The following is a 15708-nucleotide window of genomic DNA, read 5'->3' as shown; positions in this document are numbered from 1 at the left end:
TACAGCGTTCATCGAGACCTGGATACCTGCCTCAGACTGACATAATTGTTTCACTGGGACAGCTACAGGTGGAGCTTGATGTTACACTTGTTGATAGGATCAACACAATCATTACACCTGAAAAAATTGTGACAGATTCTCCCCTGGCCGGGGCATCCTTGTACCACACTGTCGGGGTAAGTTGTTGTAATTGGTAGGATCAGCACAATTATCATACCCCCCTCCCCGCCCCACCAAAGTTAGTTTGGTGTGCAGGCTATCTAGGAAGAGCTTTGTCCCGTCTGTCCCTGTCCCTTTTTACTTGAATATCATAGGAACTTATAATTATAGAGATATCATTTAGAAACTTGCAACAGTTGTTTAGGCTCATAAGACATGTTCACATACCAGCTGCAATAACTCTGACTTTTGACAAAACTATTTCCAGTTTAGACTTGGATAATGTAACAAATTTGTTTTTAGCCCGACTGTTCAAAGAATAGAGCTATTGGACTCATCCATGCGTCTGCGTCCCGATTTGGTTAAGTTTTTGTATGTAAGCTGGTATCTCAGTAACCTCTTATGGGAATGGATTGAAACTTCACACACTTATTCACTGTGATAAACTGACTTACATTGCACAGGTTCCATAACTCTATTTTGCTTTTTTACAAAATTATGCCCCTTTTTCGACTTAGAAATTTTTGGTTAAGGTTTTATATGTAACCTGGTATCTCAGTACCCACTAAAGTGAATGGATTGAAACTTCACACACTTGTTCACTGTCATGATCTGTTATGCAGTACACAGGTTCCATAACTCTACTTTGCATTTTTACAAAATTATGCCCCTTTTTTGACTTAGCAGTTTTTTGGTTAAGTTTTTGTATGTAAGCTGGTATCTCAGTACCCACTTATGGGAATAGATTGAAACTTCACACACTTGTCCATTGTCATGAGCTGATAAGCACTGTACAGGTTCCATAACACTGTTCTGCAATTTTACAAAATTATGCCCCTTTTTCGACTTTAATATTCATTTAATTAACAAGACTGTTGAATAGTCGAGCATTGCTGTCCTCCGACAGCTCTTGCTTGCTTTGAAATTCTCTAAAGATATTGTATCGGAACTTTAAAACAGGTTATTATGATCATAGGACAAAGATAATGTCAGGCCACATAACTTTGACTTGTTTAAACAAATTTTCATCTCATTTTGCACTTGGAAAATATCTAAAAATTGACATTTCCTTCAATTTTTCTAAAACCTGAACATGTATTGGATTGAAACAACAACAAAATTTGGAATTAAAATGTAAATTTCATGTCAAATTCTGTAACTCTGCCTTGTATTTAGACAAAAATATTTCCCTTTTGGACTCGGAAAATATTTCAAAATAGTTTCTTTCTTAAATAGCAATATAATAAATCAAGTTGACATAATTCAGCACATACAGTAAGTTGACATAACACGTCTCATGACTTGACTGTTTTTTTTTTTTTTGGTTTTTTTTTACAAATTTGCTGCCCTTTCTAATTTTAGTTAATTTTTAACATTTAAACAAATTACATGAAATTCACTGAAGGGAATTTAATGAATAATATTAAATCTGATATAATTGTAGTCTGTAAGAGAAATCAAGTAAGCTTGATAACCATCCTTTTTTCCAGAATATTTATAATAGAGTTATCTACCTTTTTGAATTTGTTTCTTCAGTTTTTATATGGAAAATACATATTTCTTTTATGTGAGGAAGTGATCTAGATGGCTTATGGGTGGTTGATGGTTCTTCCCAGGTGCCTGTCCTTGCCTTAAATAATGCCTGGCGGGACTCCTTGGTTCTGCTGCCACCAAAACCTGGAAAGTTGCTGTATGACCAACAGTTGTGTCAGTGTGTTGTTGAATCAAACAAAAACTATCAAAATACACAATGATTAAGAACAAACCAACAAATTGATTTTAAAATCTGTGTTTTCCACTGTATACTTGTTTAATTTGTCAGTGTAACTATACTTCCTTATTTAAGCCACAGTTCTGCAGTCTTACGACATTAGAGGAAGGACCATCCTCCCAGGATCAGAGGTTTATACTGGAGGTGACTAGTCCTCTTGCAAAGATCAATTTAAGGTATCAACCTATATGTTTACTATATACAGCAGGATGTACTTACTCATGAGGATGTCAAGATTCTCAGTCAAGTATTCTAAGAAGATAATATTTTAGTTCCTGTAATATTTATTTATATTTTTAGTTCACCAGAGTACAATGTGCTTAAGATGTGATCACTCCTGGTCTGTCTGTCAGTCAGTCCTTTAGAGTCAACATTTTCATCAAACAACTTCCCTGAAACAATGAGTTAACCTTTAGCCTGCTGGTGGCAATTGATTCTGCCTTTGCGACCAGTGCAGACCAAGATCAGCCTGCACATCCGTGCAGTCTGATCATGGTCTGCACTGTTCGCTATTCAGTCAATAAATTTTCAGTGAAAACCCCTTCAAATAATAAATGGTATTACCCAAATTGAATGATGGACCAGTCCATTCTAGAAATTTAGCAGGGTAAAGGTTAAAAACTAATGCAACTTGGCCTAAATGTTCCCTGTGTGATTCTCTTCCAAAACTGTTTAAAAAGCTAAAAATAAAAAAGAACTTCAAACAACATTTCCTAAATTGTTGATCAAATTTGTAAATAACTTCATGTAAATGTTCCTTGTTAGATAGGTTACAAAGATTGTACATATTATTTTGATTTGTAAAAAAATATGGCAACCATGACCGCCAGAGAGCATGGCCAAGTTCCAATATGGGCTGGAATACCTTATCATTGATAGATCTTATATAATCTAAATGGTCAATGCCTGTGGATACAGGCTGAATAAGAACTGCTTGTTCATTGATAATTCATCCGCATTGTTCATGAATGGGACTATTTTGTGTAGCACATGACCATCCTTTGGATGTGATTCGGAATCAAATAAAGATGCTATGATTGTCAGAAATACACTTTAACTTTGGTAGCGGGATAAACCCGCAACCAAAAATGGGTCATTAGGTCAAATCATAGAAAAACCTTTTTAGCTCACCTGAGCCAAAGGCTCAAGGTGAGCTTTTGTGACCGCTCGATATCCATCGTATGTCGTGTGCCAACAATTTCTAACAAAACTTCTTCTTCAAAACCACTGGGCAGATTTACACCAAACTTCACATGAATGATCCCCTTTCGAAATTGCCCAGAGCATTGAAATCCATGCAGAACTCTGGTTGCCATGGCAGCTGAAAGGAAAAACTTTAAAAAAGCTTCTTGTCCAAAACCGCAAGGCATAGAGCCTTGATATTTGGCATGTAACAGCTGGGGTGAAAAGAGGCCCCCGCCCCAGGGATCCCAAGTTTTACTTAGACTTATATAGGAAAAAACTTTAAAATTCTTCTTGTCTGAAACCACAAGACCTTGGCCTTTGGTATTTGGTGTGTAATATTGTCTTGTGGTCCTGTACCAAGATTGTTCAAACTATTACCCTGAGTGAAAAGAGGTCCTGCCCCAGGGGTCCCAAGTTTTACATAGACTTATTTAGGAAAAAACTTAAAAAATCTTCTTACCTGAAACTGCAAGGCCTAGGCTTTTGATATTTGGTATGTAGCATTGCCTAGTGGTCCTCTACTGAATTGTTCAATTTATACCCTTGGGATGAAAAGAAGCCCTGTCCTTGGGGTCCCAAGTTTTACATAGACTTATATAGGAAAAATCTTAAAAATCTTCTTGTCTGAAATTTCAAGGACTAGGCTTTTGGTATTTGGTATGTTGCATTGTGTAGTGGACCTCTAACAAGATTGTTCAAATTATGCCGCTGGGGTGAAAAGAGGCTCGTCCCCGGGGGTCACTTGTTATACGAGTTATATAGGAAAAAATACTTCAAAAATTATCAGATCTTATTTCCTAGACTGTTTAATTATAATTACCTGTTGACCCCAAGTGATTAGAGGTCAACTAACTGTGACCTTGACCTACTGACCTACTTTATTGTTTTTAAGATATAGCCTTGAAATATGGATGACATGTACAGTTTTGCACACCAATCTTAAAACTGACTTTCATTGACCATAAATTTGACCTACTGACGTACTTTCTTAATATTTTAGCATTAGTTTAACATTTGAAACATGTTCACACAACTGGGAAAAAATTTCAATGCTTACATACATTTGACGTTCTTACCTGATCTCTTACATTTGTCAGTGTAGCTCACATTACTGAGGTGAGCAATCCAGGGTCATCATGACCATCTTTTTAGTACTCTAGGGGCCACCCTTTCCGTTTGATCTTCTTGAAAATTTGTCAGAATCTGCGCCTGTGTGATATCTAGATTATGTAAAAAACTGGGTTACATAAGGTCAGAAACTAGGTCACTAGGTCAAATCATGGAAAAACCTGGTTACCCCTCAAGAGGCCACATTTTCTTCTTGATCTTCATAAAGCTGTCAGAATGTTTGTCTCTATGAAATGTAGGTCAAATTCAAAACTGTATTATCTAGGTCAAAAACTTGGTCACTGGGTCAAATCATGGAAGGACATTGTAGAGGCCACATTTTCTACTTGGTTGGAATGTTTGTCTGTTTTAAATTTAAGATAAATTTGTAACTAGGTCACTTGAGAAAAATTCTTTGTCAGAATGTTTGTATGAAATCTAGATTAAGTTGAAAAATGGGGTACCTAAGATCAAAAACCATGTCACTAGGTCTATTTATTGAAAATCATTATAATTGATCAACCCGATTTTAATGAAACATAGTCAGAATGTTTGTATATGAAGTCTGGACCAAATAATATACTATATATATTTTCTTGCATACCAGACGGGGATTTCCGGTATTTTTACCGGTGCTGGAAAAGTCCATCTTACTACCCAGGGTGTAAGATGACTCTCGTGCTTTAAATGACGTATTACGAACTACATATATGTAGAAGATTTATGTAGTTATTTATATTTTATTTCGAAAAACGGGAAAAGAATCCAATACCTTGACAGTTCCTCTTTTTCCTGATAGTATATTTCTCGATTCAAAACACGTTATTTTTTCAAAAATTCATAACGTTACACTACAACTGATAAAACAAAACCGGAACTAAACATTGTTATTTGTCTTTGAAACATCATGACATCTTTCCTGTTTACGGACGTTGGTTTCCCACGCTTTGTTTAAATAAGCTGCTATAAGAAATAGTTCTAAAAAGAAAACCTTTCGACTGACTTTATTTTTATTATTATATCTTGATATCAGTATGCAAGAAAAAGATTCATTCACTGGTTAGTTATAGGTGCAGATGGGAATATCCAGCTCTCGGGTAACGGTTTAGGCGGTAACTCGGTAGGAACCTCGTTACCACCTAAACAGTTACCCTCGAGGCCGGAAATTCCCATCTGCACCTATAACCAGTGAAAGAATCTTATAATATACTATATCTTGGGTAAGAACTAGGTCAGTTGAGCAATGCAGGCCCTTCAGGGCCACCTGGTTTTGTATTGCTATGAATATCTTACTGATCATTCAAACCAAACACACCCCTTGTATATAGAGGTAAGTTTGAAAGTCTTGTCTGCTACTATAAGCCCAATAAAAATAATTTTACACAAGACCCTCTAGCAAGATTGTTCAGATTATTCTGGCTCGTCAAAACTCATGGCTGCCAGAGGGTTTGGTCAAAAGCTATCACTTTTCCCTATATGTATGTAGTTGAAACTTTAAAAATCTTCTTGTCAGCAACTGCAGGACAGATTTAAAAATGATTTTACACAAAATTTTCTTTATTGACTTCACTAAGACAAATTAATGTGATTTGTCAAAAAATATTCAATTTTAAAATGAGTTCACAGAAATTTTGATTGAGTGGCCATCTACCAAGAGAATTCATGTTATTCTGAAAAATAATCTTAGGCACCAAAGCTAAAAGTAGAAAAAATTGAGGGATCCTTGAAAAGTGTTTTAGAAGGGCTGAAAGTCTTAGAAAATCGCTCATTTCCAATCCTAACCTTGAAAAGTGCTTAAATATGGCTTATATTTTGAATAAGAAGTGTTTGAATTTCTTTCTGAAATAAAATTTTCTAGAGAAAGGAAGTAATTGATCTTATTTAAAAAAAGAAAAAGAGGATTACATCATTTTGCTGGAGAAAATGCATCAACCCTGTTACAAATATGTTTTATGGATGAACCTTTACTAAAATTAGGAACATCAATACAAACTTGACTGCCTTCAGTGGGTCAATATTCCCTATTTGGCTCTATGGAAAACTTACAAAATCTTTTTCTCTGAAGTGGTTTGCCAGTTTTCAAAGTATTTTGGCATTAATATTTCTTGTTAATAAATTATTGTGTTTTTGAGCTGTGTATGGCCCACATTTTACTTTCAGTTTCAAATTATAAATCTTCCTTGTTCTAAATGGCCACTTAATTATTATCAAGTTTAAGCTGTAATAGATATGTATAGGGAAGTAAAATTATTATACAGTTCTTTTCAATCAATGTCTTATAAGGTTACCAGGGTTAAGTCTACATCAGGTTCTGAACTATCTTTCAGGTTTCCTATCCCAGATCTGCGACAGGAACCACATGTAGACAAATCCTGGTACCAGCGTAACCTGCGAGATGATGTTCTGATTGTTGATCTGGAGAATGCTGTAGTGAGGACATCTTTCATTACAGGACAACCTCTTGAACAAGTACAATTCTCGGCTTCAGATATCCATGGTAAATAAAATCTCAATGTGACAGTTACTGAGACTGGCCTTCTAACTTGCAGCTAAGAAGATCCATAGAATCTTTACAAATTTCTGTCTGAATAATATTTTAAGATTTCTTTTAAATAAAGACTAATTTTGGTTAACTACATATTTAGTGATAATACACAAAATTAAAAATCTGTGCATATATAATCTATTTTTCTATGACAATTTGAAAAGGAGGTCAACAAAACTTGTTCTGGCTGAAACACCATAACTATATGCCCTCATAAATAGATGATTTTACAGTACTGTGAATAGCATAAACATTTTAACTATAAGTACAGTAATATTTCCAAAAACTGCAGAATTTTATATATTTGACATAAAAGTTGTTGTATTAATGTCTTAAATATATATGTTCATATATTTAATTTACTTCATACAGGTCTAAATTGTTACTAATATTTTCAAATAAATGAAAAATGAATATCTTCCAAGACATATTTTCTGCCATTATACTTTACTTGATGTTATTTGGTGTGTTGTAGGTTACTACAAGATGAGTAGTACAGAGGAAGGTCAGCATTTTGCCCATGTAAATGGCGAGGGTGGAGAGGATGGATTTAACAACCCAACAATCACTTTGAAGTTCTGTGACAGTACGACATCTGTACTTGATGAGGAGATATACATGGACGATACTTTACCGTTAGATTCCCTGAATGGAGCGTGTCAGTTTGCCAAGAGTGAACCATCTCCATTCTCGTCCCGTAGAAACATGCACGACAGTGACCAGCAGGAGTCTCTAGAGAAGACAGAACAGGTGACATTAATGTTTTACTTCAATGTTTCAGATTGTTCACGTCTATGACACAAAGGCAGTTCAATCCTCACAGTTCTGTCTAATTTAGGTGTGCGTCAAATTGCAATGTACTGTGTCAGTGCATGCGGGGGGTACATTCATCACCTTCAGTGATTAGCTCTAGTTTAAGTGGATTATTAACTAAATGTAAAGGTTTGGTCCTGTCTTATTTTCCTGTTGTATTAACATTATTACTTCCATTCTTGGAATTACTGAAGACTGCTGAAAGAGCTCCACCAAGAGATAGCTCCAGTCATGAGAAAGAAATTCTAACTATCTTTAAACATGTCAAGTCCCAAAAGACTGGAAGAGAGCAATAGTTACACCAGTCTGTAAGGAAGGTCCCAAATCCAAGGCTGGTAACTGTTTGCCTATATCCCTAACATGTATTGCCTCTAAATTGGAACATATTTTTGTCATAGATAGCCTGTCAGAAATGCTGTAATTTGCCAGTACCAACATTGCTTCAGTTCAAAGCATAGTTGTGAAACACAGTTCTTAAGTTTCAAATGTGAGCTCTTCAACAATCTTGAGAATGACCAACAAGCTGCTTCATTGTAATGGGCTTAGGTGTAGTTTTGACAAGGTTGACCATCATAGATTGATTCATAAGCTTGTACCCCTGGACTCCACCCATTAGATCAAGTAATTTCTCAAAGACTGATCCTGAAAAATTGTTTTGGATGGCTTCACCTCACATTAATGACCTTACAGAGTACATAAAAAGTGAATTGTGACTTTTTGTAGATGACACAATTGTCTGTATGACAGTTGAATCACCCCTTGACTCTCAGACCCTACAAAATGATTTCTATCTCCTAGAAGAGTAGGACAGGGACTGATCAGTGGAGTTCAGTTGTAATAAGTGTGAGGTATTGAGGATTACTCAAAAGAAAAAAACAACATTTACAGTTATACACTCCGTACTATAATTCTCAAAACAGGAGATGTTGCCAAATACCTTGGTGGCACTTTAGGTAAAGATCTCAGTCGGTTAAGGGATGCTGACTTCTAAAGCAAATAACTCAATTAGATTATCAAAGGAAATTTCAAAGCAAACGATAGGGAAGTTAAAGAAACAGCATACAACACTTAAGTCAGCCCAGGGCGTGAATACTGCTTTCTGTCTGGCATCCTCGCATGAGTTGCTCACATACAAAGTTAAATACAGTCCAGCTTCTGTTTGATTCTATTCACTTAGCAGCTGGCAGCTCTATGTTCAATCTTAACAGTTCTTTTTCAACTAGGCACTTCATTTTAACAGTCTTTCCAAGACAAGCACCTCCCAGTCAGTCAGTATTGATTGTAGGGAAGTACACCTTAGATGTACTTTGAGTAAATACTTTTTCTAACAGGGAATGTCAAATGTTGAATATATACATACAGTAGTCAGCAATAATTTGTTACTGACAAAAATCCCATAGATTATATTAAGCTATGTTTAATATTTATGTTGTTTCAGATGGTGCTACCAGCAGATCGTGATGAACTGAATGAGTTCATGCAGAAGTCTGTCAGCAACACCAAAATGGTTGTGGAAATTGTTCTGCCAAATGTTGTTGCATTCCTGCCAAATAAACACTTCTTTGAAGTCCTCTATAACAGGTGAATATGCTCAGAATATCCGGTCTCTTTCATTTTGACAAAAAAATTGATGCTGGAAAACATAGTACCAGTTGTAATCAAAAGAAAGTCATTGAGTAATTACTGAATATATACTCTATACTTCATCAGTTTTCAATATGTCATTTTGTATATGACCTTGACCAAATATTGCTTGTTTGTTTTACAAGATTTTTGGTATATTACCCATTTATAAGGATATTTGTATAAGGGTATTTTGCCCCCAGATTTTGTTTTGAAATAGCATTTTAAAATTCTTACAGGCAATTGCAGTTTTCTTAATTTAATTGGTATTTATTTATTTACATCGTAACCCAAATTTTAAGTTGCATCTTTACCTTCTAATGGCTACAGCAGTACTTCATGAATGAAGACAGGTACACATATGACATTGTATATGCTTCGAGATCAGTGAAATCAGTAGGATTTGTTTATTGCAGATTGAACAATGATATGTTGCTATGGGAACCAAGTGCACCAGCCCCTGTTACAGTGACTCGTGACCACTATTTGATGACAAACACTGTAGATGTAAATGTATATAACCCACTTCATTCTGGGGAACACTTTTCAATGGCAAAATCTGGCTTACTGTTTGGTTTGTAATTTTTTGTATACAGAGTTTTGCTTATCCGCTACCTTTGTCCTGTAGGCTTATTATAATGGGAAATGTTCTGAGTACAGCTGATGCAGATGATACATCAACCCAAATTGAAAATATCAGATTGTCCGTGTACTTTAAGCTTCCACTGCACTTACTGGTTCACCTTTATCTCCTTAGTCAAAGCATTGTCTTACCTGTGTTTCCATTATCAATAAATTGAGATGTGCTTTTTAAGTGTTAAATGGCAGGTTGTAGTCTTAAGATCACTTTCCCTTATTATTGATGTTTAATGCAGTGTTGTCTAATCTTTAAAGTGAAGGAGGGATTCAGCTTTCTTGCCTATGATCTTTGGTTCTGCCCAGATATGATTTTTTTTTACCTGAGACAGTTCTTCATATTTTACTTCATCTGTAACAAAGCAGAATAAAACCAGCAAGAATTGTTGTATGTATATGCAGGAAATCTGTGGATATGTAAGTCATGTTTACCAGCTTGTATTCATTATAGATTCTGACACAGACGAGGATGAGAGTGTTAATCACTACAGTATACATGACAGTCGGTACTCACGTAGGAAACGATCACCAAGACAACAACAGAGTAAAATGTGCCTTAATCTCAACATAGGAAAAGGAAGACTGACTGTATTCACAGAGCACAAGGTACCCCGTCAGTAGTCATTTCAGTAATTAAGATAATAAGCTCATAAATGACAACCAGAAGTTTCCATTTGATCACATATTTAATGTATTTGATTGTAGCATTTCTAGGATGTAACAGACAGTATGAAATACAATTTTGGCAGAAGAATTCCAATATAGCTTACATTACACAAATACCAAAGTGCACAAAAAATGTCTTTTATTACAGATCTGCTACCTGAAAGAAAATCTGGGGCTGCTACCACTGAACATTTCATTCTGTCACTTCGATTTCTATATGACAGTTATTTTTTATGAAAACTAGGGTTGCTTCATATACTTGTATATAGTCTGTAGCGATCACCAAACAATAATTGATCTAGTAACTTATAAATTGCTGGATAAACAAATTTAATAAAATCTACAAGAAAAATAAATGAAATGTGTGTATATAATTATGTGTGGAAAGAGGCAAAAATGTTTGACAGTAGCCAAAAAATGCATGCTCATCTTCCTCACTGAATATTTTACAGAAATAGCTCAGAGGTGAGGTGTCACTTGTGTTTATTTGTTACAGGATACTAGCGGTGTGGTACAGGAGGATAAACATGGTGAGGTGTTGATGCAGATATCTGACCTACTTCTCTTTACTGTGTCAGCCCACAATGGTGACCCTAATATACAGTTTGTTAATGTCCTTGTCAACAAAGCCGACCTCTACCATACTGGTAAACATTTACTCCTTTTATTGTTAAGTGCTCAATTTGATTATCTCCTTAAGTGGAAAAATTTTGTTGTTTATAATTTACCTGCTTCAGCATCATAACATTTGAATAAAATGTCCAATAATGATACTATATGAATACAACTCAAATTATATTCAGAAATGTTTCTTCAATGTTTCCAGCATCTGTAATGAACACAGAGGTACTGCCATTGATTGAATGTGGAGAGTTAACTGCCCCTGTCCCACCCCATCTCCAGCACAATCATGTGATCTACAGGTCGGAACCCGGTGTGCTTGTTAATACTAGAGAGGATATAGGAACTGGTAGTGACTCACAGGACATGGTGTCAGTGGCTGTGAAGATAAAACTGGATACATTAACTTCTAAAAGGGACTTGATCTCAGATGAGATTGTCAAGGTACATTATAATTATATTATGCTTAAAACTACGTTACAAATGAATAATGCTTAGAACTCACTACGTTACAAATAAATAATACTTAGAGCTCACTACATTAGAAGTAAATAATGCTTAGAGCTCACTACATTAGAAGTAAATGATGCTTAGAGCTCACTACATTAGAAGTAAATAATGCTTAGAGCTCACTACATTAGAAGTAAATGATGCTTAAAGCTCACTACATTAGAAGTAAATAATGCTTAGAGGTCACTACGTTACAAATAAATAATGCTTAGAGCTCACTACATTAGAAGTAAATAATGCTTAGAGCTCACTACATTAGAAGTAAATGATGCTTAGAGCTCACTACATTAGAAATAAATGATGCTTAGAGCTCACTACATTAGAAGTAAATGATGCTTAGAGCTCACTACATTAGAAATAAATGATGCTTAGAGCTCACTACATTAGAAATAAATGATGCTTAGAGCTCACTACATTAGAAATAAATGATGCTTAGAGCTCACTACATAAGAAGTAAATAATGCTTAGAGCTCACTACATTAGAAGTAAATAATGCTTAGAGCTCACTACATTAGAAGTAAATAATGCTTAGAGCTCACTACATTAGAAATAAATAATACTTAGAGCCCACTGCGTTACAAATAAATAATGCCTAGAACTCACTCAGTTACAAATAAATAATGCCTAGAACTCATTACATTACAAATGAATAATGCCTAGAGCTCACTACATTACACATAAATAATACTTAGAGCTCACTGAATTGCAAATGAATAATGCTTAGAGCTCACTACGTTACAAATGAATAATGCCTAGAGCTCTCTACGTTACAAATAAATAATACTTAGAGCTCACTTAATTACAAATGAATAGTGCCAATAGCTCACTACGCTACAAATAAGTAATGCCTACAGCTCACTACGATACAAATAAGCAATGCCTAGAGCTCACTATGATACAAATAAATAATGCCAAGAGCTCACTATAATACAAAGAAATAATGCCTAGAGCTCACTACGATACAAATAATGCATAGAGCTCACTACGATACAAATAAATAATGCCTAGAGCTCACAATGATACAAATAAATAATGCGTAGAGCTCACTATGATACAAATAGATAATGCCTAGAGCTCACTACGATACAAACAAATAATGCCTAGAGCTCACTACAATACAAATAAATAGTGCTTGGAACTCGCAACGTTACAAGTAAGTAATGCTTAAAACTTAGAGATTTCACTGACTTATCAAGGTATGTCTCTAGTTATGTAGTTTTATCTGACATTACATCATCATAGACAGTTTTTTCTCCTTGAAGACCCGTTGAAGAATGGTACATTTTGTGAAAGAATATTATAAAAATCATAATCATTTGTTATATTGCCTAAAAAGATTTGTTTTGATACGCTTTTTGATTTATACTGAAATGTACATTTCAGGAGTTTCTAGTGTCAGTAGGATTGAAAGGAGCTACAATGAGACACAAGGTGTCCCCACCATATCAAAGTGTATTCATTCAGGTATAGATAGAATATAGTTTGATTTGCAGCATGCAGATGTGATTATTTGATAAACATTAGTTACAAAGCATTTTGCATAGCAAAGTTGAGTTATACAGTATCAGAACTTGTCTTAACACTGGCTACTTCAGTTAAGTATGTTGCAGACTTAATTTGGTTGTCAACATTCTGTATGTACTTACAGAGGTGGAAGAATTTCTTTAAAAGGAGGCTTGCAACAGAGACATCCAGTGCTTAGTGCTTAGGGTTGTGAAAAATTGAATCATTCTGATTTTTGTTCTTCAAAACTACATGTAAATTTGAAGGTTATTAAGCATGACAATGATACTGTTTAAAATGTTGCAGTATTTTCTAGTGTATGTTTGACTGTGATTCCATGACGATTTATGTTACTTTTAGATGATGGATTTTCTGGATGTAAAAGATTATCCTATATTAGGATATATGGACCCAAAGGTTCTCACAGAACTTCATGTACATTTATGGACGTGTGCAATAGATTATAGGTATGTATGTTTGAGTAGACAGCTTTTTTCCCTTTAAGAACAATACAAAAAACTGCTTGTATTAGCATTTTGTAAGAATAGAATGAAAATTAAACTACTGTTAGATGGCCAGGTACTACTCAGATACTAAATAAACTTGTTTTGGGGAAAATTCAGTGTATTTATTAGCAATACTGTTAAGAGATATTTAATTGTTGCATTATCCAGAGAACAGTGTATACAGTCTAACCTGTCTTAAGTAGCCAGCCAGGGGAAGCAGACAACTTGGCCGCTTAAGCCAGATGACCGCTGACCGGAGGGGCAGCCAGTATATATATATTTCAGACTTCTGACCAGTGTTCAATATCATGACTTTAGTCTTTAGGCCCATTTCTTTTCGTTTTACTCTTATTATTTTACCAGGATATATTGACTTGAATTTGGTGGTCTTCTTAGCAATCAACATCTCCGGCATATTTTTACAACAACAATTTTCCAACTTCAAAACAAGTTTGTTTATGATTTTCGCCATTTTGGTAAGGGGAAGCTACTCTCTGCACTTACTGTCTACGCTAAAATCTAAGATTGACGTTCATTCCGTATAAAACATTGCGTGGTTTATATTTCTTTCAAACAAAATTAATTTCATATAGATTTAATTGTATTTTGATGAAAGAAATATAAAATGAATCACAAATATTATGATAGTAATTAAAGATCGAGTATTATCTTTAACCGAGATCAAACTGTGAACAACAAAATTGACATGAGATGGCATGCTAATTGCCGATAATTACTGGCTGTTTGATCATAGCAAAAAGAGGATCACACCTTTGGTTATCAGTTTGAGTTGAGAAGCTCATGTCATTTTGTCTTTTTGTGGTGAAGCCATGCAAAACTTAGAAATCACATGTTTCTAAAAAATCGAGTATCTTCGGCAATGCTCGCCTATAAATTGGATTTGGAAGAAATATGGCCACTAAAAGTGGTCAAAATGGCGGTCCGGAGGCAATGCCGGTGGCCGCAGAATGGAGGTGACCGCTGAATAAAGTAATGAAGTAGAGGAAAATCTGTCGGGGGCGTCTTGAAATGATCTCTGAACGGAGGTGACTGCTGATCGGAGGTGACTGTTAGTACAGGTTAGTCTGTAATTGTTTCAGAATGATCTTGAATTTCATCTGTAGGTATGTGTCATCAATTTAAGGTGTGTGCATTGGGTATATCCCCCTCTGGAAATGCCTGTGGAGGCACTGATTAACTTCATCGTTCATTAACTATAATTTTGATTTCTTTTTCAGACCTACTTATCTCCCCTTGCGATCTGTGATATTAGCTGATTCCTTCTCCATATCAAGTAACATTGTTGCCGAGTCTTCCATTTCATTGTTAAGGTAAGCTTTTACCAGTTTGGTTTATCTTGCAAAAGTTTTTAAGTAGCATTAGAACTAAGTACCATTTTGTGTTCTGTTTTACAAGATACAAGATACAAGAAACTTTATTTAACGTCGGATACTATATATAACAAAAACATTAGCTTAAAGCTATTTCCCGACAAACATATGTAAAAATAATATAACTATTAAAAAAGGCTGTAAAAAAAAGTACATGGTTAAAGCATAGCATAAAAAAAAGATAAGCATATTATATTGGTACATGCAAGTAAAAATACAAGTCTATGGGCATAAAATAAGAAATTAGTAGTTGACAGTCGGGTGTGTGACAAGTGTGAGACAGAAAACCTAATTCCCCAAGTAAAGTACTTATCCCAACCTACCGAAAGAAAGATGTAGAGAGGGAAAGGGGCCTGAGAGGGTCATACACAGTGCCACACCCGCCTCTGTCATCTACAAAGTTATCACAATAAAAACAGATTGGCATCATGCATGAAAGAGAGAGAAAAAAGATATATATAAAAAAATATATTAAGAATATACTAAATTATGACTTATATTACTATTTAAATGTAAGTACTTAGTTAAAATGAAAAACTATTGTTAAGATAATGAGTAAATGGATAGTTTGAAGTAGTGATAAAAAGTTTAAGATATGTTTCGCCTGGTTTTGCCAGCTGTATGGCCAGTCCACACGCGCTGAGACTCCACCAGGCGACACCACAAATAAGA

General features: G+C 35.0%; 1 protein-coding gene across 1 annotated transcript in view; it reads left to right on the top strand.

Moving 5' to 3' along the window:
• LOC123529687 (autophagy-related protein 2 homolog A-like) overlaps nt 1–15708 on the top strand; it is a 125168-nt gene that overhangs the window by 85614 nt on the left and 23846 nt on the right. The window contains exons 14-25 of the mRNA XM_045310136.2: nt 6–176; nt 2006–2106; nt 6550–6719; nt 7243–7517; nt 9019–9161; nt 9620–9777; nt 10291–10445; nt 11002–11152; nt 11332–11570; nt 13020–13100; nt 13500–13606; nt 14884–14976. Coding sequence (XP_045166071.2) covers nt 6–176; nt 2006–2106; nt 6550–6719; nt 7243–7517; nt 9019–9161; nt 9620–9777; nt 10291–10445; nt 11002–11152; nt 11332–11570; nt 13020–13100; nt 13500–13606; nt 14884–14976 — 1844 coding nt within the window. The remainder of the gene's footprint in view (nt 1–5; nt 177–2005; nt 2107–6549; nt 6720–7242; nt 7518–9018; nt 9162–9619; nt 9778–10290; nt 10446–11001; nt 11153–11331; nt 11571–13019; nt 13101–13499; nt 13607–14883; nt 14977–15708) is intronic.

Source organism: Mercenaria mercenaria, chromosome 1 (genome assembly GCF_021730395.1).
Source record: "Mercenaria mercenaria strain notata chromosome 1, MADL_Memer_1, whole genome shotgun sequence".
NCBI classification, from domain to species: Eukaryota; Metazoa; Mollusca; class Bivalvia; order Venerida; family Veneridae; genus Mercenaria; species Mercenaria mercenaria.
Note: the sequence above shows the minus strand (reverse complement) of the source record. Positions and strands in the feature narration are given on the sequence as shown.